Genomic DNA, 26465 nt, shown 5'->3' with positions numbered 1-26465 from the left:
CCACTCCAGCCCCATGATGAATCAGAGGGGCAGCAACTCGCCCTGTCCTGGCTGCGATAACCACCAGCCATTCCTGAAGCTTCCCAGGTGGCTCCAGCCTCTGTCCAAGAAGGTGGGGGAGGAGGCCCAGGCTGCAGGAGGTGCTGGAAGGATAGAGGAGGAGGGATGGAAAGACTCCAAGGAGAACGGAGACCCAGCAAATTCTAGCACCATCTAAACCCAGTGGGACCAGGAGCCATTCTGAACCTACAATACTGTCTCCCACATTCCTTCTCTCTTAAAAAAGACTGCCATCAGCATCCCTTACAGCTCTCTCCAGTCCTTAGAGCACTTTCCCGTTCAGTGTTTCATTGGTCCTCCAGCAGCCATAGGTAGGGAGGCTGCGTAGAATGGAGGCTTTGGAATTAGGCCTGGGTCCAGCCCTGGCTCTGCCATTATCTTCATCTCTGTTTTACAGGTGGGATTTGGAGGTTTATTAACTCGCTTCAGATTCCACAGGCTATCAGCAGTTGAGCTGGAACGAGAACCCAGGTCTTCTGATGCCTATAAAGAGGTTTCATGAGGAGGGAAGGGAGAAACAGCTTCCATAGGATTCTGGTTAGGTGCTGGTTAAAGTCCTGCTTCGGAATATGCTTGTTTCTGTGTACTTATGATCTGTTTGTTTTCCTAGTAAAAGATCTTTTTGAAAAATACCTTCCTCTTGGTTGAACTGAGGAGGGAAAGGACTCATCTACTTATCTACACGTTGGTCCAGGCTAGATGTCTAGAGCGAGATGTGGGAGCAGCCCATGGGGTTTGGACTGTGGATTGTCTGCCCCTTCCTGCTGCAGGCAAGAACCTAACAGCTTATCTGGTGGGCCCAGGGCTGGGTCTAAGGTCTTCTGCTACTCTGGCCAGCCCCAGCAGTGCAATTCCAGCCTTCCTCACCACCCCCCTAGAGAGGAAGCTGTGTCTACAGAGTGATGTATACGTCCCCAGCGGAACAATTTAGGGCTCCCTGCAGAGTGATAAGAGTTCAGCTTAGCCTAGCCAGAGACAGACAGTGCTGCTTGTGGGGACGAGTGGCAGGGGTGGTCCCAAGGCTCTGAGGTGCTTTGGCCTAGGAAGCATCAAAGGGCTGGGCCAATAATGGGGTAAAGGAAATGGAGAGGCTAGTGGAGCTGGAGGAGGGCCCTGGTGACACACTACGCCTTGAACAGAAGTCTGAAGACCTGGGCTTTGGCCCTAGGCAATTCTCTTCCCTTCTGTGGGAGATAAATTAGGGATAAACCATATATCAGCCCTAGCTTAGGGAGAAATATTTATGATCAGTTCTTTTCTTGTGACCGTGACATGGGATAATGCTGGTAGAGTGGTGGTTTGACGTGGGCTTGATCCATAGACGATAGGTGCTCCGTGAATGGTGGTGGTGGTGGTGTGTTGATGATCGCAATGTGCTGTAGGGGCATTGAGAAGACTTCCCAGAGTAGGCTATGCCTGTCATCTTACCAAGAGAAGCTTCAAGGAAGCTTTTGTTTTTTACCTTTAGCCCTGGCAGGAGGCCTTTGAGGACTTGGAGGGTAAGGAGAAGGGGTACCTAAGTAGGTGAGGAGCTAAATTGAGGATAGAAGGTTTGGCTCAAAAAGGAGCTGCCCCTGGTTCTAGGGCCAATGAGGGTGAAATTGGTCTGGAATCAAGAATAGGGGCTGGGGAAGCATTAGGAGGGCCTTGTTTGGGGTCTGGGCTCTCCCAGTGGTTGCTGAGTTGAGCTAATTAAGCCCAGAGGAGCCGCTTCCTGGTCCAGGACTAGTCTATGGCAAAGCTTGTGTCTTGGGCCCCTTCTGCCTCCCTGGGTACCATCTCCCCAATTTGTCAACTTCTGGATCTGTTTGTTTCTCCTCCTGGGTCCCCTCTACCTTCTGGTTTTGGAGGTCCTACATTAGCCTTTCCAAGTCTGGGAGGTGTTGATTGGGGCTAAGGATTGGTTCTGCCTCAAGGTCAAGCACAGTCTGTTTCCTCACTAGACTGTGAGCTCCTTGAGGGTGGGGTTCAGGTAGGAATTGCATCTGGGCTTCCTTGCGTAGCATGGAGCATGTGTTTCTTGGGTCCTGTGCAGAGGGCACAGCCCCTCTTGGTTTCAATTGTTGGTCTGGCCAAGGTGGCACAAGCTTGAGCTGGGCCTTTTCCCTCACAAGTGGCATGGGTGGGATGGGGATGTGTGCTGATTGAGAATACATGGCTCCTTGTGTCTAGTTTCCTCTTCCTTGCTGGCCCAAGGCTTGGGAACAGTGGCTGCCTTTCTGGGGCAGCTAGGGCACCTTGCCAGAGTATGCTCTGTCAGGCACTGTCCGCTCTTCAGCAGGCCCCGGTCCTCCTCTTAACCTAGTGAAGGCCCCGGGTTATTGGTGTTGTTCTTGGCGGACCACTGGCCCCCTCAGCAAACAGGGAGCCGAGTGTGCACCCGGCCTGGGCCTGTTTGTGTTGGCCTTGCCAGGCGGGGGATTAGCTCAGCTGGGCTGCTAATTGCCTCCGAAGTGCCGGCTGGGATGCTGACAAGGGCTGGTCCTGTAGTCCCTTCCTCCCCCAGCAGGCTCAATGCCAGGCTTGGGGGCCTGGCCCAGAAGGGCCCCTTTTCTCCCGTCAGCGCCTGCTTGGCCTAGAGCCTTGAGATGCGGGCAGGGGGTCACCAGGGCTGGCGGCTCAGGAAGGAGTTGGGGGAGATGCCTATGAAGTCATCGCCAAGGCCAGGCCAGGCCACACTCCCCAGGCTCCTCCCCCACATCCCTGAAAGCCCCCCTTCCTGAATCAGACTCCACTTACCTCACACCTTCTCCTGAAGCTCAGCACTTTCTCCGCTTACTAGGAGGCTGCTGGATACCTCTGCCCAGATATCCTCTACCTAGTCACTGCCCCTAGGTCCCTCAGCTTCTCTTGTCTGTCTCCCTCTCTGTCCCTCTGTCTGTCTTCCTACCGTCTGCCTGTTCCTCACTCTCTTTCTCAGCCTGTCTTAGCTCCCCATACTTTCCCTTCTGCTTTTGGTTTTCCTGTGTTCTCTGGCCCTTCCTAGGCCCATGCTTGACCCCAAACCCTGCCTTGGTGTTCCCCAGACTTCCCTGGATGCTTGCTCTCAGGACGAGACTGTGAGGGGGGCCACTTGATCACTGTATTCCACTGCTTTCCAAGAGCTCTTCAGGCCTGAGCTCAGGACAGCTGCCAAGGATAGAGTCCTTTTGAGAGCTTGCCTACCCTAGGAGCCTTGAAACCTGTAACCTGCTTGCCTCTGGGCTCCTCCTGTCTTCACAGGCTGAGCCTTCTGGGCCTTGCTACATATCCTTCCTACCACTCTGACACTCCCTTGTTGACTGTGCCCTCCTTGGTCCGTGCTTCTCACCCATATTGGGACCTTGGTTCAGCCTCTCTAGCTGGTGTCTAGGAGTTGCCTTGCTCACTGCTGCCTGGGTATCTTCACACTCCCCGCCCCCTTCCGAATCTCTGTCCTCCTGCCTGGAGATCTCTGCCCTGAGCGATTTGCCTGCCTTTGCTCTTGGGGATGGGTCCAAAGTGGGACCACAGTCTGGGGGCACCTGCCATCAGCCCATAACCTGTTCCACACTGTCCCTGCTCTCCTTGTCCCACCCCTCCATCCCTCCTTTCTGGCCTTATAGCTACCTTAACTGTCTCCTGAATTCCTGAAAAGGGAATAATTATAATATTTACAATAATGTTGTCAGGTGCTGTCGAGTCGGTTTTGACTCATAGCGACCCTATGTACAACAGAACGAAACACTGCCCGGTCCTGTGCTCTCACAATCGTTGTTACACTTCCCTGGGTCTCCCCACCAGCAGGGTCCCACCCCCACCCCCCGCCCCCGGCTTGACTTCTGACGAGTTACATGAAGCTCTCCATCCAGACTCCCTGTCCGGACTGGGCTCAAATCCTGGAGTTAACCTGCAGCCACAGACCTTGTGTCCCTGGGCAGGAACAACGTTTTTCCCATTGTCCCCTACCTCCTGTATCAGTACCCACTTCCCCAGACCCTCTTCACCACAGCAACACTCAGGACAGGTTCTGATTAGCTTATTAAGGCCAAGGTTTAAATAGCTGATCATGGCTCAGTGAGATGCAGATCTAGCCTCTGTGTGTTACTGGTGGAATTACAGATGGTGTGCTGGTGGGTCTCTTCCTTGCCCTTAAAACGGTTAGTTATTCAGAAGAAACGGGTCCCCACATCTAGAACTTGCTACTGTTTATCTCCTTTTCTCATGTTCTTCCCTAAGTTTCTCTTCCCCTCTTCTACAAAAAAAGTCACTGCCACAAGTGCAAGATAAAGAAATAATCATTTTATCGTGCATCAGACTATGTCATGAGGATGTCACAATGGCAAGGAGCCTAGTATAAAAATTGGATGATGGTGTGGGGACAGCAGAGATGGGTAGCAGCATCCAGAGCTGGGGCTTGTTTGTGCAGCCCTGGGCCTCAGAGGGCATGACGATTGTCTTGGGACAAGACTAGTAGAGAGGATTTTGGACAGGACAGGGACCCTTTGGCCAGCTTCCAGGCCCCTACGGGACCAAGAATGGGTGGGCTATGTCTGGGACCTGTGCTGGTTCCTCCTCTCCTTTATTGGGGCATTTTGGAGCTGGCTGTGTTAAAGGAAGCTCCTGGGACTCGAGATCCCTTTGGCCTTTGGGGAAGTGGTGGTGGTAAGGCTAGTGGTGGGCAGAGGTTTCCAGAATCTAGTCCAATTCCCCTAGCTCATAAGGCTTCAGAACCCCAGGAGGGCAAGCTTTGAGCAGTCCCCACGCAGGCAGCAAGGTGAAGCCTGTGAAGAAGCACAGACCCCTCTTACCACCACCACACCAGCCTGGACTCGGCTCTCTCCTAAGCTCTGGGGAAAAGACCTGGGTGTGGAAGAGAGTGGCTCAGCCCTGTTCTCTGGGGGAGTGGGAGAAGGGTCCCTACTGCATCGTTTGGGTCTGGCTTCTGCCATTAAGGGATAGTGTTTTCCCTGGCACTGAGAGCCAGCTGAACTGAGCCGACAGGAGCAGTAGGCCCAGCTGGGCAGCTGTGGGGGATTCTTGGGCAGCTCTCCTTTCATCCACATCAGAGCCGGCCTGCCCCGAGATTATCCCCACATTCGGCTCCAGCATCTCACTTGGTTTTGGCCTCCTTTCTGGATGGACATTGAGCAGAAAGCTTGGCTGGAGGCCAAGGGTGTTGACCCTCTCTTCATGAAGGAGCCAGTACCAGGAGGTACAAACCAGAAGGCCTGGAGGAGTTTCTGCAGGCTGGAACCATATTCTGAATCTGGGACTTTGAATTCAGATACTGAATGCTGGAGCCAAGAGCTTGAGGTCTGGGAACTCCAAATGGGGATCCCAGAGCTCAAGACCTCAAATCTGGAGCCTAGAGCCCCGCTGTGGTGGCAGCTTGGAGGCTGGGCTGGGGGCTGAGAAGGAGCCTCTCTAACAGCAAGCTCCTCTGGTGGTTGGAAACCCAACTGGGAAGCAGCTGGGGTCAAGGGCCAAGTCTTGTTCTGTGCATGTTCCGCTCACAGAAGCCTGAGGGTTTGGCTGGGACACAGGGTCAGGCCCAGGCTGCTGGTGCTGTCTGCTGGGGACTACCCATGCAACCTGGGACCTCAGAGGCCTGCAGGTCCGGGAGGCCTGTGGGGGGAAAGGGCTCAGCTGCTTACTTTGCCAGCCTTCCAGCGGTGCACCTCATCCCTCAGAGCCTGTCCAGCCCTCAGGAGTCATGCAGGCTCCTGCTGCTGTCCTGCCCTTGCCCTCCAGCCAGTCACCTCTCCAAGGCTCGGACCCAAAGATCCTGCAGTTTCTGTGCCTTTGGGTGAAGAAGCCAGGCTCTTCTGGCTTAGCCTCAACTAGTTTGCCATGTTACGTGGGCAGTCATTTCCCTCTAAGCTGTAAAATGGGCACAAGAAGGCCTGTTTTGTCTGCCTCCCAAGGCTGTTGTGATTATCAGATGAGATGGCCCAGTACTTGGCCTGCAACATAGTACTCAGTAAATTTTGTTAAGTGAGTGAAATATGGTTGGGAGAGGAGTTTTTATACCGCCTTTCCTCTGTGTGTGTGATTTCCTTTCCTTTGTCAGGTTCACAGAGGAGCAGCATTGTGAGAAAGTGACTCAGATGGGGGCATCACTGCAAGGCCCCACTAGGATCTCTAACCCAGGATGGTAGCCTGTACTCCTGCCTGGGAGGAACTTGGAAGGGGTTCCGCCTTCGAGGGGGTGGCTACGGTGGCTGAGCTCTGGGTGGAACTGTTGCCTTCTCTTGCCCTCACCTCACCTGTTCTTCCTGCCTGGAAGGTACCACAGATTGGACCTCCAGCTGCCCATATGAGGGCTGAAATGAACCCTTTGCCTTTGACCTGGTATCTGCTCATTCCTTTTCCAAGGGCTTGAGACGCAAGGCTACCAGGCTCAAGCTGCTGAGAGTGTGTGTATGTGTGGGGGTGGAGAGTTGTAAACTTTTTTTTCTGGGGGTTGCAGGTGCGGGTGGTGTAACTTGCATCGTGATGGCACTGATTTTTCCCTGCCACAGGGCCACCTCCCTTTCCTAGATGGCAGGGCCAGTAGCCATGTGGCTGTAACACTCCTTGTTACCCACCTTAAATTTGCAAGTAGAAGAACGGGTACAGATAACAAGGGAGTGGTCAGCAGCAGCCCATGTGACAGCCAGAGGCATAAGCAAGGTCCCTTTGGTCTGTGGCAGCCACAAAGGCCCAGGCTTCAGAGAGACCCTGGTTGGTGACCTTGGGGTCGCCTGCCTGGTTTTGGCAATAAATAACATGAGGACCCAAAAACCAAACCAAAACAAAAAATACAACCAGTATCTTTTGGGGCAGGTGGTGGGGGACTGTTTAAATTATCGGCCTTCCCTGGGCCACTAGGTGGTTGCTGGGCATGTGGCCAGGCAGGCAGTCATCGGCATGTGTGCAACTCTACGAGCCGCTGGCACTGCCGGCACTTGACGAAGCAGCACCAGTGGAATTTGCAGCTGCAGCGTTCAGCCAGCTCAACCTGGGCTGTGTGGAAGCCGCGGCCACAGCACAGCAGCTCGCAGCCGTCAATGGCTTTGGATGTCTTGTTGCACGTACGACCTCTTGTGCCCAGCACGCCACTGCGTATGTCCTGCTCACAGAAGTCCGGGCTGGGCTCCAAGTACACCAGGTCCTCATCTGTATGTGGCTTGAACTGTGCGTTGCGCGGCACCAGCGCCCTGGAGGAGCCCACACGACGTGGCTCCACCTCAGTGGCACCATCAAACTTCTCCTTCAGTGCATGGCCCACCTGGCGGAAGGGTGGCACGGCCCGCCAACACGTCTTTACCTCGCAGGAGCCTGACACCCCGTGGCACTTGCACTCCACCCGCATGTGTGACAAGATAGCCTGTGGGGGAGGGGCAGAGAAGAGGTCAGTGGAGGCTGGGGAGGGAGCCATGGGGACAGATGGTAGGGGCACTTACCCTGCGGATTGGAGATTTACTGTCATGCTTCCTCTGCATTACCGCCACCACCAGTTGTGACTCATGGTGACCCCATGTGTGTCAGAGTAGAGCTGTGCTCTATAGGGTTTTCATGACTAATTTTTCGAAAGTAGATTGCCAAGCCTTTCTTCGAAGGTAACTTTTGGTGGACTCAAACCTCTAGCCTTTCGGTTAGCAGCTGAGCTTGTTACCTGCACTACCCAGGAACTTTCCTTTGCATTAAGTACCTAGTGGTTAAGAGCTCAGCTGCTAACTAAAAGGTCAGCAGTTCAGATCCACCAGCTGCTCCTTGGAAACCCTATGGAGCAGTTCTGCTCTGTCTTTTAGGGTCACTATGAGTTGGAATCGACTTGACGGCAACAGGTTTGGTTTATTTTTTTAAATATGCCGTGGGGAGCCCTGGTGGCTCAGTGGTTAAGAGATCAGCTACTAACCAAAAGGTCGGCGGTTCGAATCCACCAGCAGCTCCTTGGAAACCCTATGGGGCAGTTCTGCTGTGTCCTTTAGGGTTGCTATGATTTGGAACAGCAGTGGGTTTTTTCCTTTTTCATATGCCGTGCTGGGTAAGCAGGTAAGCAGTGTTGGGAACAGATGAACAAGATCATTATCTCTGCCCTTGGGGCACTCAGTTGATGGAGGAGAGACACTTTAAGGGCAGTGTCATGTGAAACAGTGAGTGACAAATGGTATGATGGGGAAGAACTCTGCTGCATTTAATCTTCACAGGAACCTTGAAAGTAGATATTGAGAAGGTGTATAGCGTCATAGTTATGCACATGATTTTTACTGTGACAGAGAAGGGTTCATATCCTGGCTCTACTACTAATTTAGGGGTGTGTGTGTGACAGGAATGGATACACACACATACATACATATGTATGAAGGAGGGGCATGTATATATTATGCTGGGGGCTGTTTACACTGTTCCATGACACCTACTTTCCCCACCCTGCTAGCCTGGGGCCTTCTTGTCAACAGGGTCCGGGACCTGGTCCCAATGTGCCTGTCACCCAGCTCAGTGCCTGGCTTACAGGAGGTGCCTGGTGCTGGTTAGAAGCTGAGAAAATGTTTTCCAAGTGGCTGTATGAGTGGGGGAGTGCTGTGGGGCCTTCCTCGTGCCTATCCCTCCCCCGGTGATGATGGGGAGTGGGAGCCACACTACCTTCCTGCCAGCCTCATTGTTGTGGAGGTTCATGAGGGCCCGGCTGGACGAGGCCCCTTTGCTCCTCTCCCGCACGTCCACAAACGACTGTGAGAAGGCCACGCCGTAGGCAATGTTGTCCGAGCATCCTGACCACTGGAAGCCTGGGGCACAGTAGGGCATAGAGAGTGCCATGGACGGGTGAGGGACAGGGCCCAGGACCCTGGACCCTGCCCTCCTACACTAGCCAGTGGAAGGGGAGAGGGAGGGTGTGGCCCCAGCCTGCCTCCTGCACTTACCCTGCGGGCTGACACCATGCACTGTCCGGTCACAGCCACACTTTTCCAGCTCCCCACTGCTGCACGCCCGTGTCACCGCAAAGGCCACACCTGCTGAAGAGATGGCATACACGAAGGCCGCCTCTCGTGTCCCTGTGGGGAGGCAAAGGGAGGACAGGGCTAGGCCCCAGTGCTTCCCCCCTTACACCCTCCTTTTCAGAAGGGGTAGGGGTATGTGGGGCTTCCTGAATGATGGAAGCCCATGGAGGGCAAGGCAGGTGGAACTCGTGTGCCGGGCACTTGCTGGCACTTGTTTTTATCGTGCCTGGAGCTGCGTGTGCACTTACTATACGCCAGTACTGCCCTGAGTTCTTCATATGTTCTGATCATTTTAATCCTCACAGCCACTCCATGAGCTAAGTACTGTTACTATCCCCATTTTAGAGAGAGGTTAGGCACCTTGTCCATGGTCACACAGCACGTGGTTGAGACAGCAGGCAGTCTGGCTTCAGAGACTGAGCTCTTAGCTACTGTGGGATACTGTTCTCACAAGCTCTCCAGAAGATTAGTGATGCTAACATCATTTTTACGGGAGACAAAACAGCTCGGAGAAGTGAATGGACTCACCTGGGATGACAAGGCTATGAAATAGCAGTGCTGGGCTATAAATCCAGGGCTAGTTTCCTCTAAAACCTGTTCGCTTTTTCTCTGTTTCCCAGCTGGCCCCATTGTGCTCTGAGGGGGGGTCCCCTGGCCCTATGCTCCTGTCCCCACCCTTCCTCCTGAGGCAGGCCTGTTTCTGAATATGTCATAAGTTTTCCTGTAACTTTAAGACTAAATCATACTGTCACTGAATCGTACATGTAAAAACTGTTGAGATGGCAAATGTTTTATTACTTATATATTTACCACACACACACACACAAAAGTAAATCATAGTAACATCAGCTCCTACTAACGAGAACTGCTGCTGGTTACTAGGTGTCTATTACGCATAAGCCTTCCACCACCAGAGCTTTGTCTGTCCCCGTTTTACAGATGATGAAACGAAGGCTCAGGAAGTGAGAGAAGCAGGACTCAAACGCTGATCTGTCTGCCTGTGCCGCCTGTTCTCTTCCTTCTGCCCTTGACTGCTCAGAGATTCTGTTTTGGTGCCTGCCCTCGTCCCCTTCCTGAATGGGTGTTTTTATCCTCCTAGGAACTGTGCTGTGTAGAACTGTGCCTCAGGGGTGTGTGTGTGGTAGGGGGGTGTAGTGGCTGTGGAGACTTTCTGGGGGTGGGGCTGGGGAAGAGTGTGCAGTGCCTGTGTGCGTAGCCAGCTGAGTGTGTGACCAGACAACCCGGCTCCCCTCTTGGGCCCTGTGAGGGCCTCTGTGTGCCCGTGACTGTCCTTCTGTCTCTTGCTGGAGTGCCTGTGTTTGCAGGAGTGGAGGGGGCAGGTTTTGGCCCCGTGGTTGGCAGTTACCTCTGCGACACCCAGGCCTGCGCTCTCAGCTGTCCCGGGGAGCAGCCACCGTGGTCAGACTAAACAATTACCTCCTCTGTCCCTGTGTCTGTGGACAGAGGCAGCAGAAGTCGGCACTAGGGTGGGAGGCAGCTCAGTCCTCGGCGACTTGGGACACCCTGTTCTTGGTTCGGGCCTTTAGATGGGGATACCGCCCACCACCCTCTCTCCACTGCTCTCTCTTTGCCCCAGCCTGGCCACTTTCGGCCAGCACTGGGGGCTTGGCTGAAGCAGTGGGGCCTTGACAGCCTGAGACAGAATCTTCTCCAAGTTAATTGAGGTTAATAGCAGGATCATGTTGGTTGGTTTTGTGCTGTGGCCACCCAAAAGAGACAACTTCAGTTTCTGGTATTTCTGGTATTTCCAGGCCTGAACCAGCATATATCTTTGCCCCAAAGACCAAGGAGGAAGGGAAGTCAAATCAGGAGATAGGGCTAATGGGACCTAGGAGTGGCTCCAGCTCTTGACCTCGTGTGGTTGTCTCACCTCTGCTTCTTGTGGCTCTCTGGCAGCCCCAGGTGCACCCCCAGCTCTGGGAGGACCTCCTTCCCTGAGTACTATTAGCCCCTGGGGTGCAGGGCCCCCTGTGAGATTGCTCAGGGAGACTTCTGTCTCATTCCCCAAGCCAGCATCCATCCGCTGGGACTCCTGGTGCCCTTTGCCCTGACCTTAGGAACAAAGACACCATGGCTTTCTCAGCATGGGAGTGGGCCTGAAGGAAGAGATTCTGGAAGATGATGATGATAAGAGCTAAAGCTTCTAGAAACCAAAAACCAAACCCGGTGGGTCAAGTCAGTTCTGACTCACAGCGATCCTATAAGACAGAGTAGAACTGCTCCATAGAGTTTCCAAGGAGCGGCTGGTGGATTCAAACCGCCAATCTCTTGGTTAGCAGCTGTAGCTCTTAACCACTATGCCACCTGGATTTCGAATAGCTTATAATAATAATATGCTGGGCTAGCACCTTACATATATTAATTCATATACTCTTCACAACAACCCTATGAAGTAGATACTTTTAATCTTCATTTTATAGATGAAGAAACCTAGGCACTGAGTGGTTAAACAACTTGTCCAAAATACCCAGCTAGGAAATGGTGGTGTCAGAACTTGAACTTGGGCAGTCTGGCTCCAGAGCTTTCGACCTCAACATTATCCTGCCTCATGGAGGCCCTGAGCCCCTGGGTAATACACATACAGTTCATCTCTTTCCACCTCCCATGTATGAAGTCGAGAAGGACTTCCTTAGGTCTACCCTAAATCCCATGTACTGTAGGGTAAGCCCAGTTCCTTTTGTGGTTTCTTTACCAGGGATGGTGAACAGTTGGCCTGGGTCAGCACAAGAGGCTCCAGAAGGCCTGGAGAATGTGGTCAAGCCACCTTGCCCCTAAAACTGATGCCATTGGCTTCTCCAACCTTCTCTAACCAGCCCTGGTCCCAGCCCTTTGACTCCAGTGCTATGGCTGCTTCTGGCTCCCACCTCTGCCTGGTGTCCAGGAGCCCAGCAAGCCCCTTGCTTGCTAATAGAGGACCCAGGCAGGGCCTGCTGTACCCTGAGGCTGCTGAGACAGAGGATTGTGGTGAATCTGGAGTGTAGCAGTGGGGCTCCACAGCGAGGTGGTGGATAACTGCTCCTGGTGAGGTGGTTTGATGTTCCCAGCCACAGGAAGAAGGCAGTCCTCGCTTTGTCCTGTTCTGGGACAGTAGAGCCGGGCCGGGGTAAGGCAGAATGCTTTAAGGTGCCGACAACAGCCCTACAACATTCATTCTTTTCCATAAAGCCAATTGCCCTATTCCACACCCAACTCCTTTCTTCCTGTTGTTTGCCCTTCCCAGACCACCTCCCTTCCCTGGCTTCACAGGTCTGAATCCTCTGTGTACTCTGGGCCCGGCTTCAATGTCATCTTTTCCAAGATGAAGGCTGCCTGGGACTGGGAATTCAAGAGTTGTCCTGTGGATCCAACAATGGCTACCCTTTCTGAGGGCCACTGTGTGCCAGGGCCTTTCCATATGTCTCTAAGGCTCATGAAAACCGGCAACCCACTCCCTCCAGCTCTGCTCTCCAGAGGAAGAAAGTGAGGCTCAGTGGCTTGCCCAGGGTACTCCCAGCCAGTAAGTGGCCAAGCAGGAATTGAAACTCTGGCCTGTCTGACTCAAGACCCATGCTCTTCTGTCTCTCCCAAATGTTGGAAGGAAGGACATTTGAATGGGAGGAGTGTTTGGGGGAGAATAGGCTGAGGCTGAGTTGGGCTGGCAAGGAAGCCATGGGCATGGTGATCCCCTGGGCACCAGGGCAGGTGTCCTGGTGGAAATGAGGGAACAGGCACAACTCAAGTTGTTCTAGAGCAGACCCAGCTGGCAACCGAGGGAGGATAGGCACACAGCTCAGAGAAAGACCTTATCCCCTGCCCTCTTTCCATCCTTGCCCCCAGACTGCTTTTCTGGTTTCCTTTGGCCCCCTCTCATCTACAAAAGCTCACCTTGTTTAAAAACCACCTCCAAGAAGCCTCTTTGGATTTAAGTAAAGAGTAAAGGCTTTGGAGCCAGACAAAGCCATGTTAGACTTACTAGCAGTGAGGCCTTCCTCTCTGTACCTCATTTCCCCACCTCTGACATGGGAATGGTAATGCTGGCCTGGTAAGCCAAACCTTAGCTCTTCTCCACATTCCTCTTGCACCCTCACACGCTTCCCAGGACCCCAGGTGCTCTCGCTGGCATGCCTGTCCCATGTGATTGGTAACAGGCTGAAGCCTATTTTATCTTCCAATTTGCTGGTGTGTTTGGCCTGTTTAGCCAGACTGGAAGCTCCTGGGGCCAGGCTGTCCCTCATATGTCTCCTCTGGAACCCCCAGCACAGCTACCTGGAGACAGAGTTAAGCAGTGGGAAAGAGTATAGGTGCTCAGCCAGGCAGGCTTGAGTTCTAGTCCTGGCTCTGCCACTTCTTAGAGGTGTGATTTCAGTTTTCTTGTCTATAAAATTGGTTAACAGGAGTACCTACTCAGCAGTGATTATGAAGATTTAATGACATGCAATATGGAAAGTGCTTAGTCCGGTTCTTGACTACATAGTAGGCACTCAGTACATAGTAGCTGTTGTGATTGTTGGTGGGTGGTTAATGCCCTTTTATTCATTTGCTAACAGATATCAGTTGGGCAAGGACATTTGAAGGTCATTGAGTTGACCACGTGTTTGCCGTTGACCTTTCAGCTTCCTCAGCAGCATCTTTTGCTTGCTTTTTGCTGATCATCTGCCCTGAGCGAGGCCCCATGCACTAGGGGTACTGAAGTAAATCCTGTCCTCAAGGAGCTCCCAGTCCAGGAGCATGTCTGGGGTGCTCCCTTCCCCCAGGCCTCCTGTGGCTTATCTGATGGCACCAAACAGTGTTCTCACACAAATTGGGTCTAACTCGATGACAATGTCAATGACAAAGGTAAGGACACAGGTTATAGAGGGTTGCAGCCCAGGACTGAAAAGCATTTACTTCTGAAATCCAGCCTGGTGTCATGTCAGTAAGGTATCCTAGATGGTGTCAGGCTCATGGGGAGTGGAGAGGTTGGGCTCTGGGGTCAAAGATGGGCCTGGGTTTGAATCCTCACTTTGCAAGGCCAGGGCACACATGGCGTCCCAACCACAGCAGTCAGAGCCTGAGGGGACATGGGGCTCATTGAGTTTCGTCTCTTGGGACAGGGACGTGAATGAGATCACATGATAGAGGTAGGTGGAGGCCCACTGTTGTCCACAGATGGGGGAAAGCAAGAGGAGTTTTTCCTCACCTTTCCCACTTCCAGTTCCCACTGAGCAGCCCACTCGATGACACTCCAGCACGGCCTGCTCACTGTGACCTTGAACTTTTGCCTGGTCCTCTCCCTCCTACACTCAGACCCTTTACATTCATTCAACAGATATCTGTCGATTACCTCCTATGAGCAGATCGAGGGTCAAGCAGTGACCAAAACACACAAAGGCCATCCTCATCTGGCCCTAATGCCTGCTCAATCAAGTACTCACCTCCCTCCTTCCCAGCTGCGCCAGACTCCATCTCTAGCAAATTTCTGGTAGATTTTCAGCGTAGAGCACACAGTTTGGCCTCAAATTACACAGAGTCCTCATCATTCACCATTACTTCACCACCCGTCTTGGCTCTGAGGGCCAGGAGCAGGGGTAGCCTCCACTACAGGGAATGAAGGGCACATGGAGTTGGAACTGAGACCTTGGGCGATGCCAGCAGTCATGGTGCTGCCCCCGGGGGCCCTGGGAGGGTGAATGAGCCCCTCATCTGCATCATCTCTCTGAATCCTCACTGGAGTCCTAGAAGGTTGGTCCTGCGATTGTCCCCATTTTACAGGGAGGAAAAGGTCACCGAGGCTTAGACGGGATAGGACTTGCCCGAGATCTCATAGCCAGGAGGTGGCAGGCAGATGCAGGATCTGGGCACGTGACCACCCTCTGCTCGCTAAGCCTCCTTTCCCAGGTGTACCATGGGAACAATATTACAACTCCACAGAGTTGTTGTGAGGATGATCTGATGTGAGAACACATAGTAGGCCCTCGACAAATGAGAGCTCTTTCTTCTCTGAGGAGTGCCTGCGTGATGCGATGGTTAAGTGGCCATCTACTAAGTTTGAATCTACCCAGAGGCACCTCAGAAGAAAGGCCTGGAAATCTACTTCCAAAAGTCCACAGCCATGGAAAATTCTATGGAGTGCAGTTCTACTCTGACACACGTGGGGTTGCCATGAGTTGGAGTTGCCTCGACAGCAACTGTTGGTTGTTTTTCCTTCTCTAACTATGGCCTGGATTGTGGGTGGGATCTGTTAGCTCTTCCTCTTCCAGAGCCTGAGGCCATGTCCCCACACAGGCAGCTCATGTATGTGGGCTTCAGCCAAACTCCTAACCCCAATAGCTAGAGGGTGTGAATGAGATGGGGGACTGAAGCCCACGAAGATGAGGATGGCAACATTGATTACTGACAGCTCCTCTCAGGTCAAGGTCATTGGTCACTGGATCTTCATGACAACCCTATGAGGTAAGCAGTAGTGCCAGTCTCATGGACAGGTGAGGACACCGAGGCTCCAAGGAGTGAAGTCACTTGCCCAAGGTCATGCTTGCCCATGCTTCTCTCCTTCTGCCTCATTAATCCCTGAATTTCCTGAGGCCAGCACTTTGCCCTCAGGCCTCAGGATTTTTCCTCTTGGCTTTCCGTTTTCCCCTTGTTCAATGGAAAATACAGAATTTTCCAAGAGGAATTTTACCAGGGAAAAAAACCTGAAACTACAAAAGTGGAGAGATGGGTGAAAGGGCAGAGAGCTCAGACTCCTCCTCCAAACACAACGGACGTGCTTGATGGGGCTGTCCTGGGTCAGGGTACCTTGACTCAGCTCTGAGGGGACTGGACACTTGACCAAGCCACTCAGACTTTACCCTGGAGTAGGTTCTAGCCAGACCTGATAGGATTCTCAATGTCTCCACAACTTGCTGAGTCAGGCCTGGGTGCCCCCTCCTTGGCTTCTGCCCCCACAAGTAAGGCAAGCACTTCTCTACTGGGTCTTGAGAATGCTCACTGGATTCATGCCAGCACTGGCCTACGTGGCTGTGCCCCTTCAAGTCCTTGCCCTGACCTGCTTCCTGTTATTAGATGACATCTGTTGACTGCTCCTTCATGCCAGCCTCTGTCATGTGCTGGGGAAACAGGTAGAGGAGGCCTCACTTTTGCCTTTAAAGAGCTCAAGGTTTAGTGATACGGGAGCGGGAAGAGTGGGGAGAGACAGGCATCACAGTTCAGTCCAAAAGATGTAATAACAAAACTGTGAACACAAATGGCTTAGAAAAAATGTGCATATATATATAAATACATAGAGAGCGAATGATAAGGCAAATGGGTTAAAATGTAAACAGTTGCTGGACCTGGATAAAAAGGATATGGGAATTCCTTGTACTGTTTTTGCAACTTTTCTGTACTTTTTTCAAAACTTTATACTTTGTATTAAAACAAAGTTACAAAAAAAAAGGAAGGGAAAAAAAAAAATCCAGCAAGAATAAAGAGCCATGGGAACCCCCAGGAAGGAGCAACCACCTGCCTGCAGGAGCTGGGAAGGCTTTGTGGAGGGGGGATTGCTGTGCTGCTCGAGAAGGGCCATGGACATTCGGGGTAGAGGACATAGGATGGACTAAGATGTGGAGGGGAAAAGGAGTGTGGCCTATGAAACTCTGTTGCCTTACCCATCAATTCATCCAAAACACTCACTGAACACCTACTGTGTGTGAGGGGCTGTCCTGAGCTCAGGGTCTGTGGCGTGAAGCTAGTATCTGGGCTTCATCAAACAGGCAGCCACAGGCCCTCAGCAGTGGGCACCATCATCCTGAAGATCCTTCACCATCAGGCTGTTCACTGGGTCTCCACCTCTTTTCCAGAGCAGTGATGTTCAGCAATGCCAGGCATGATCATGCCTTTTTGGCCCTACCAGCTCCTGGGAGAATGGCTTCCAAATTTCTATCACAGTTGGTTTCCAACAACATCCACTTGGTTTGCCACAGCCCAGCAGCCCTAGTCGTCCAGGACCTCAGGTGCCAAGACAAAGGTTGGCTCAGGCAGCCTGAGCAAGTCAGAGGGCCCTGCCTACTGGTGGTGGCTCCGAAGTGTCACTTTCATGCTCAGAAAGTAGAAAAAGAGGCAGCTGGTTTAGAGCACTCCCTCAAGTGCAAGGAGCCTTCCCGAAAAGCCAAAACAAAACAAAACAAAACAAAACAAAACAAACAAACAAACAAAAAAACCCATTGCTGTTGAGTCGATTCCGACTGATAGTGACCCTATAGGACAGAGCAAAACTGCCCTACAGGGTTTCCAAGGAGCAGCTATTAGATTCAAACCGCTAACCTTTTGGTTAGCAGCCAAGCTCTTAACCCACAGTGCCTTCCAGTTCTCTATGCTCTGACCCACCTTCCTTTGGCTTAAGGCCTTCTCATCTTTCTGGTCTTAGCTGAAAGCCTACCTCCTCCAGAGAGCCTCCACTGATCACCCCACCTGGCTAGGGGAGGTGTCCACCTTTGTGGTCCCCTAGGCTCCTGTGCCCCCTCCATCACGGCATTTCCCCGTTGTGGGTAAGAGCATAGACTCTGCAGCTGGGTTGCCTGTGTCCAAGTCTTGGCTCTGCTACTTCCTAGCTCTGTGACCTTGGGCAAGTTACTTAACGTCTGTGTGCCTCAGTTTCTTCATTTGCAATATGGGGGGCCTATCCCAAAGGGCTAGATGATTGATATTATTAAAATGGTGTCTGGTCCATAGGTAGTGCTCTAGATGTGCAAGCTACTAGTCCTACTGTGTTGTCGTATTTACTTATCTGTCTCCCCCACTGGACTGTGAGCCCGAGAGAGTAGGAGCTGGGTCCTGTTGATCCCTGTATTCAGGGCCGGGCACGGTAGAGCTATTCAGTGTGGTTTGTCAGATGCACAAATACATGAGGCAGAATTCCAAGGTAGAAACAGCACTGGAGTGGGGGTCTGGAGCCCCTCCCCCCCATATGAATCCCGAGTCTACTATCAACTCTGAGGAACCTTGGGCAACCAAGTCGTTTCCCTGCCTGAGCCTCGGTTTCTTCCTCTATAAAGTGAAGCTGCGATGGAACACACTGCACACTCTAGCAAGATGCCCAAGCACGAGCCCACTGGCCCCAAACTCACCTTCTGCCTGGGTCCATCTACCCCAGGCTCCAATGACCGCATTCTTTATGTTCCCCATCATAGTATTCCCCACCCACCGAAGTGGTGGCTTCTTTGGGTGGCCCTGGGCTCAGGGCCTACACCCCCGGCACCACGGCCAGCCTCAGGACCCCCTATGGCTTCCCTCACCTTGTGTTACCACCTTGCCGAAGACTGGCAGGGAGTCGAGCGTGGAGCAGTTCCAGCGCCGGTTCCGGAACTGGTACTGGCACTCCTCAATGGCGAGCTGGGCGCCGCGGCGCACTGAGTCCATCACCTCCAGGTTCCGCTTGCACATCTGCACTTGCCTCTGGATCAGACCCTTGAGCTTCTCGCACGTTTCCTCCTCCGAGATGCTCCCCACCGATGACAGCTTGGCCAGGTACCTGGGGAGAGAGTGGCAGGAGGTGGAATGCTGTGCACAGGCGGCCCCAGGGCCCCCGCTGCCTCCTCTTTCCATTCCCTGACAGACGAGGTCTATGCCCTAGTCCTGGGGTCTGGAAATGACTGGTCCCAGCAACTGGTCCTGGTTGTCGACTTCTTTCGGGATCCAGTGACAGGCCCTCCTGCCCAGTGCTTGGGGGTCAGCAGGGCGGGAGTGCTGTCTTCCACAAGACAGGCCCTGTCTTCAGACAGAGCAGTCAGCAGCGCCCTCAACCCTGGGCTCCCACCCTGCCTGGGAGGCTTCCGCATCAGTGTCTGTCTTTCTGATGGTACCCCATCTATCTCACCAACCCACGGGCTCCTACACTTCCTGTAGAGAGGCCCTGTCCCTGGAAGGCTGGAGCTGCTGTCTGCCCAGGGTGTCTGTCTTTCACCTCCCCACACAGGGACCCTGGCAACCTCCGTCTACCTTCTGGCTGCCAGTGAGGCCAAGTTCCTCACTGCCAGCCATGTCCCAGGACAGCCAGATGCAGGCCAGTGTCATCGCTGCAGCCCTTGGGGGTGGGATAATGAAGGCCGTGATGGGCTGTGGGGCTGGGGTGGACATGACATGGGTATTGGAGGGGGGAGCTTTCAAAGACAAGGTTTGCCATGCTATCCCCAGCACCTCTTGAGCTTTACAGCCTTAAAGTGGGGGCAATGATGCTTGCCCCACCTCATAGGTTAATTGCAAGGGTCACAATCCAAATATAACTCACGTGAAGGCACTCTGTGACCAGTGAAGGGGTTGTAAATGCTTCAATTTCTGGGGAGGACAGGCATGAGCACACTGTTTATTGAACACTTACTGTGGCGGACACTTTGTCCTGTTGCACTTTCCCCACAAATCTGTGAGGTAATAATTATTCTGCCCATTTTACAGATTCTGAAATAAAGGCTAAGAGAGTGACATGCCCAAGGTGGCAGGTAGCAAGTGCTAGAGCCAAGCTTCAAACCCCTTCTAGCCCCTTGGGCCTTCCTCCTGCCCGTCCTCAGTGGCGGGTTGAGGGGCCCAGGAGGGTCTGCCCATCTCTTGACATACACTTTGAGATCTGGGCCAGGAGGTAAGGGGGCCTGGATCCAGACTGCAAAAATGCTCATTGGCATGGGAGCAGAGCTGGGGAAGGCCCTGTGAGGGAGGGGCAGCCCCCATTAACTGAGCACCTACTAAGTATAAGCTGCTTTTCAGAGAGGTGACATGCCTGGCTCCTGGTCACTCAGCTTGTAAGGGCAGTCTGGATTGGAGCCCAGGTCCAGATGGCCCCTTGGCTCTTGCCCTAAGCACTGCCCCTACCCTTCTCCCCCAGCGTCTCCAGCCAGGGCCAAGTGCACATTGAAGGTGTGCAGACAAAAGGGAGTGGCAGCTGGCAGTGGGAGGAGAGCTGAGGGGTGGCTCTGGAAGGCCTCCTCTCTGCCGCCTGCCTCCTTCCCCATGTGTCCAGTGGAGAGGTGTCTGAGCATCTCCCAGGCAGGGCTGCCAGGCTCTTGGAGGAAAGCAGAGTGCAGAGAATGACAGACTTAGGGAATGTTTCCTGGCAGTGGTCTGGTCCAAACCCTCATTTAACAGGTGAGCATGGTGAGAGGCCCAGGGAGGGAATGGGGCCCTCCTGTGAACTCCCAGGAGGAAGCTGAGGCCCCGACTCTACCTTCAGCCTCAGCTGCTCAGGTCAGGGTCTCTGGACAAAGGAGAGTGAGTGTCCTGCCACCCTGGACTCTGCAGGGAACCAGACCCCCAGGGACTTGTCCAGCAAACTGGGGTTCCCACTGGGGGTGAGAGGTAAGGATGCTGTTGCACCTGATAAGCTGCAAAAATTTCTTATCCTAGGAAAGACCATGGGAGAGGCAGAGCCGAGGGGCTGGGTCTGAGTCCTCAGGCAGGTCATGGCTTTCTGGGACTCAGTTTCCTCATCTGTAGCATGGGGAAGATAGCACTGGTTCTGCCTATGTCAGGGGACTATTGTCAGAAGCCAAAGGGATCCTGTGGGTGAAAGATGGACTGATGTGGGGCCTGAGGCCACGAGGCAGGAACTCACATTTGCTTGCTGAATGAAACAATGAATGATAACCGAATGGAAAATTACATAGAAAGTGTTATTGAAATAGGAGATATTTTTATGACTACAGTAATAAGAACTGCTAAATTTTATGGAACTTAGCTAGGACTAAGCTAGGTACTTCACTTACATTATTGTTTCATCCTCCTGACAAGCCAATGAAACCCCATTTTACAGAGGAAGAAACCGAGGCACAGCCAGGTTAAGGAACTGGCTTTGTGTGCAAGAGGTCACGCAGCTGGTAAGGGGTGGAGCCAGGATTTGAACCTGGTTGTGCCTGACTCCACAACCTTTGATGGAGACAGTAGTCTTTTATATGCAGCTCAAGGATTAGAATTGAGACCAGTGGGCAGAAGCTGCAGGGAGCTGGGTTGTTTCACCCTAAGGATACAGGCTAGGGTGGGCTGCCTGGAGAGCTACTGAGTTCCCCACCCCTGGAGGTATGCAGGATTCCATTTGTCAGGTATGTGGGTTGGACCAGAGTGACGGTTCTCAAATCTGACTCTGCATCAGAAGCATTTGTCGGATTTGTTGAAAATGCAGGTGCCTGGGCCCCACACATCTGGGTTTTTAACACCTTTGCAGGAATGGTTAGGCAGCCAGGCTAGCACTGGGCTGGAGGGCAGTTAGGGGGATGCTCTGGGTAACTGCTGGTGACGTTTCCTGCTAAGCCCAAGGAGGGAGACCTAATTCAGGGATACCACTCTCCTCACCACTCAGTAGGCCCCCTGAGACGTTTCCTCACCCTCTGGATGCGGGCTGGTCTGTCTTTCCTCATCTGCCTGTGGAGGTAATTGTTCCTCTCGCAGAGGGCTGCTGTGAGAAATGAACCCGTCTGGCTCTCAGTGGGCACACCATAGGGACTTGGTAATGGTGAGGGTCTCTTTCTTTTCTGGCAGCACAGGTGAGTGGGAGGTGGGTGGCAGCCCAACTCCCCTTGCCCCCTGCACTCCTGGTCTCCTGGGCCTTCTCTGTCCTCTCCACCAGGCCCTGCCCAGAGGAGGCAGAGTCTGGCAATGTCTTGAAGGAGCCCAGGCCAGAGTCCGAGCCCCTCAGGGGAGATGACGGTGGAAGATGCCGGAGGGGCAGGGGCAGTGTGCATCTGAAAGGGAAGGGGGCTGGTCTGGCTCCTCAGCCCTGCCTGGGCACTCGCCCTTCCTGGGCTAGCTGCAGGAAGGGGTCTCCTAGGGAGCCAGTCCCACCTGCTGCTCTTGGCCTGCAGGGGGCGCCAAGAGCCCAGCTACTGGCGACGGGCCAGGTCCATGTTTGGGAGGTCATGGGTGTAGGTGATTGTGAGGACAGGAGTTGCACCTGAAGTTGGATGCTACTCTGCTCAGACCCAAACTTGGCCTTTTGGAGGGAGACGGGGCCCTATTCCCTCTGACACTGGGGCAGAGAGGTGGCCTGTCCTCATCCCAGCCTCTGCTCCCTCTCTGTCCAGCTAAGGTGGCCAAGTCAGGCTATGCTAGCACTGGCCTCTGGTGATGGGGGTGATGGCAAGGCTTCTTCTGGCAGGGAGGAGCAGGCTGTGTGACCTTGGGCAAGTCCCTACCCCACTCTGGGTCTCAGTCTCCCCATGGGTACAATGGACTAAGAGGCCTGTCCAGCCTTGGCCTTTTCCGCTGAGTTAGTTGACAGTCCTCCTTCCACAGGCTGGGAGAAGGGGTCCAGGCTGAGAGATGGAGATCCTGTCACTGAGCAAGGAGTGAGCTGCCCATCCCCTCTGCCCTCAGCTCAGAACTACGCTGAAATGACAGTAGCAGGGATTTAGGGGTAAGTGCAGGGCTGCCATGGCCGTGAGTCACTGGGACAGCTTCCAGGAAGAAGCTGAGAAACCTCTTCCGCCAAGGAGCCTCCCTGCCCCCATGCCTGGCACCAATGCCCACCACCCCCAGCCCCTGTCTTCATCTGGCACAACAGCTGTCCCCTTCCATGCCACATGAGGCACAGCCTCACAGGGTCTTGCCTGGGAAGGGCTGGGTGCTGGAACTGGGGAAGGAGGGTAGAGAAAGGTAGGACCCCATGCATCACAGGCCCTTGCCCACAGTGTTTTGGCTTGCTGTTCTGGCTTCTGGTTAGGGTGCCTGACCTCATTTTATAGGTGAGCAAACTGAGGCCCAGAGAGGTGAAGTGGTTCGCTCAGAGTCACACAGCTGGAAAGTGGCAAAGCGGGGATGTAAACCCAGCCGTCTGCTTCTCAACTCTTCCACTGTGCCTAGCTATGGCCTTGCCCTGTTTGATGGCTGAGAGGGGCCAATATCACCTGTGTCATGTCTGTCTGTCTGTCAGCCTCCTTGGAGCCTAGCACAGAGCGTGGCCCGCAGGAAGTGTTCAGTACCTCCCTGCAGCATGAATGGAGGGCTTGTCCTGCCTCAGTCCCCTCTGCTCGCCTCCTGGCAGAGAACACAGAGTAGGGAAAGCAGGGGCTGGGGAGTTAAGTTGAGGCTGCCTCTGGAGCCCTTCCTACCCTTTGCCTTTCAGCTGCCGAGGGCTTGAAGACCCTTTGGGGCTAGGCCCCACTGGTCCTGGGGGCCCCAGGACCCCTCCCTGGGCCCTAAGGTGGCTCAACTTTCCCCCAGAACCACACGTGCCACTTTCTGACCCTGGCACTGGACCGGGCTCAAATATCGACTGCCCCAGCCATTTCTAGGGGAGAGAGAGTGCCTGGACGTGACTGGAGGTGGCTACAGCCGGCCTGGGCTGGGCCTGGGAGGGCCTCAACCATCCCCGCTTCTTCTCTGGTTCTGGTGGCATTGCCCCACTTCAGACTTCTTTCTGCCACTGCTGAGCAATTTGCCACTGGCCGCCTGACCACTCAGGCCTCTCACCATGGCCGTGCCATTGATTGGGTTACCCTACCAGTCGAGTTCGCCCCTGCCCCAGAGCCTCTCTAAGGGGGAACTGCAGGTCCTTGAGGCCCCTCCCAGGAAGCCCTCCCTGTACCCGGCCCGGCCTGTGCCTGCAGCCTCGAGGCTTGAGGGCCCTGCCAGGGAGATCAGATCCTCTCAGCCACCTGCTGTTTTCATTAGAAACTAAAATTAGCTGGGCTTGTCCCAAGCTTTTCCAGGTTTGCTTGCTTTTTTAAAAAACATACAAATTCCTAGAGGAAAACCTGCACCTCTCCAACTCCTCCCCGGCTCTTGCTCTGTGCGTCCAGAGGAGAGGGGACGGGAAATAGCTGGAGCGTTTGGGAGGCCAAGCAGATCAGTGTCGCGGGTCCTGGCCCGCGGGTGTCCAGGTGGGGGCTGGGACGCCGGCCCAGGCCTCTCTGCCCCCTCCCTTTGGCCTCTCCGCCTGCCCGGGCCACATTTAGAGCCTCCTCAGGAGCGGTCGTGCCTGCGATACCAGGGTGGAAGGAGGCCAAGGGGCGGGAGGAGGAGCCGGAAGAAAGCCAAGTGCCTACTGAGAGAGCTGCCTTGGGAGCCGCAGTCTGGGGTGAAAGCAACAGCGAACCACAGCTCCATCCAGGACTGTGTTCTGGGGTGAGGGTACCTAGTCCCCAAACGCCCTTACCACACCTGCTCTCCCCAAGACATTTTCAGACTTCTGACCATGTCTATAACCACAGTCTTAGATTCCTGCTCTCCTCTCCCCCAGGGCACCCCAGCCCCTTGGACCCTTGTCCCCAGCATGGTGCACTGGTTCAGGGCATGCACCTTGGAGCCGGGCAGCTGTGTCAGAATCCCATCTCTGCCACTATTGGCTGTGTGACCTGAGGCAAGGTAGTGAACATCCCTGAGCGTCAGTGTCTTTATCTAGAAAATGGAGGTAATAATACTTTTCACCTCAGGAGGAGGCAGTGAATTACATGTCTATAAAGCACTTCATGGAGTAGGTGTTCTCCGCCTATTGACAACATTATTATATTATCGTTATGAAGAGGTTCACCATCACCTCCATCCCAAAGCCTACCCACAGTCCCTGGAGCTAGCCCCTCTACTGGACCGTCACCATCTGCTGAGTTCTGCCCATTTGTTCTTCTTTTGCTTGCCTCTGACAGCCCTCTGAGGCCCAAGTGCACTGAGGGCTGGGGCACACTCCCACTAGGAGCAGCGGCTCACTTTGCTGTAATTCCCAACTGTAGGTTTTGGTCAGAATCTCCAGATGGAGCACGCAGAGTTAGAGAACATGTTTCCAGTGATTCTGACCCACCAGTTAGACCCCCTGAGGACTAGGTGTATGGAAGATGGGGTGGGGGAGATGGTGCTGTTAGGAGATCAGGGGCTGGGGACACTGGAGAGAGAAGGACAGGGACAGCAGGGGCTGGGGATAGGCTCAGGTGTGCCAAGGGGACTTGGCTCAGTTGTTTCTGGGCACGTAAGATGACAGGAGGAGTGAGACCTATGTTCCCCTGTCACTTGTGCTAGCCAACAATAGTCACATGTCTCAATATATCTGATTGCAACAATGCAGGGTTGGCCAGGCAGGTATGACCACCTCCATCTTACAGATGAGGAAATAGAGGCTCAGAAAGGGATGTGTTCAAGGTCATACAGCCAGTCAGAGTGGGTCAGGATTTGGAAACAGACCATTCTGGTTCCCAAGCCTAGGGGCTCCAAAGATAGCCCAGGGCACCTGAGGGCATGATGGTTTGGCTGGCAGTGGACTTGAGGGAGGTGGCCTGATTTCCCATTGATGAGTCCTTCTTGAGCTCCATGTATTTTCTGAACAACAGTGAGGGCCTGTGCCCTAGGGGCTTCTGGGCTGCTTTCAGAAGTGAGGGGTACTGGGGAGGGCCATGCCCTGGTGGTTATGTTGCTGCCTGGATGGTGCCTGGGCCTGTGGTCTCTGCAGCTATCGGAGCCATGGAAGGAGTTGCTGCTCCTGGCCTGAAGCTCCCCAGCCAGTGAGGAGGGACTGGCTTTAGAAACACACATGGTCTTTTGCAGGTGGTAGGTGCTGCCTCCCCTCCACCTTCTTCCCGCTTTGGCATAGCTCTAGGGTCTCAATGCCCAGTCAAGTTCTCTTTGTTCCAAGTACACTTCTCTAGCTGGAGGCATCCTTTGGAGCCGAGCCCCTACTCCTGTGCTGAGGGCTCTAATTCCCCCGTTTCCCACCTCCTGGCATCCCCAGCTCCTCAGAGGGCTTAGCACCCCATTTCCTGTCTCTTGGCTTCCCAATGTCCCTTACTTCCAGCACCCTGGTGCCCTGCTCTATACATTTCACTCTATGTCCCCCACTTCCTGTTTGGGAGTCCCCTTACTCTCATTTCCCAGGGGAGCTGGTGGCTAATCCAGGGCCAGGAAGTGGCCACTCAGACCTGATGGCCCCAGAGCTGTGCCCGAGGTAAGATTGTCCTTCTTTCCCTGGGGCATTTGTGGTTGTGGGGTGAGTAGGTGTCACATTTGGGGCACTTTTTTTTTTAACCTCACCTTGCCCCCTAATTTGCCAGCAGAGAGCTTCTCCTTTGCAAAGACCTACCCAGCCCCTCGTTCCCAGACTGCCTTGAATTCATGCCCTTGTGGCTGTTGAACCGTTGAACCCTTGAGCTTGTCCTCCCTAGCTTGGGGGAGGGAGCAATAGGGGTGGGAAGCAAAGGGGGATGGATGAAACCACAGCTGAGCCATCCAGAGCCGGCGCTGGCTTCCTGGAGGGAGGCTCATGCTCTGGAGGCCCCAGGTTTCCAGCAAGTTCCTCTGTCTTGGAATATCCCTTCTAAAGACCCAATTCTGGGAGAGTCTATGGCTGAACCTCTCTTCCCCAAACCAGGGCTGATGGGGAAACCTTGCTCCTCTCTTGCTCACCACCTCCAGCATAGAAAGATTGGCTAGGGGAAAGGGGATGCAGGCCTGCTTTCATCTGCTGCAGAGAAAGTTCTGAAAAGATAGAGACTTTGGGATCAAGGTCTTGCTCTACCACTAATACACTGTGACCTTAAGTGC

The 26465-nt window shown here is 53.8% G+C and overlaps 1 protein-coding gene across 1 annotated transcript; it reads right to left on the bottom strand.

Moving 5' to 3' along the window:
• Positions 1–6024: 6024 nt before the first annotated feature.
• Positions 6025–18878, bottom strand: WNT4 (Wnt family member 4). Its single transcript, XM_023732117.1, is given in 8 exon segments — positions 6025–6662; positions 6664–6855; positions 6857–6898; positions 6901–7308; positions 7310–7390; positions 8650–8792; positions 8928–9059; positions 18257–18878. Coding segments are annotated over 8 exon segments (1413 nt in total). The 5' UTR covers positions 18567–18878; the 3' UTR covers positions 6025–6557.
• Positions 18879–26465: the final 7587 nt, after the last annotated feature.

The sequence above is a fragment of the Trichechus manatus genome, unplaced genomic scaffold (genome assembly GCF_000243295.1).
Source record: "Trichechus manatus latirostris isolate Lorelei unplaced genomic scaffold, TriManLat1.0 scaffold00048, whole genome shotgun sequence".
Taxonomy (NCBI): domain Eukaryota; kingdom Metazoa; phylum Chordata; class Mammalia; order Sirenia; family Trichechidae; genus Trichechus; species Trichechus manatus.
This window is presented reverse-complemented; position numbering and strand designations above follow the sequence as displayed.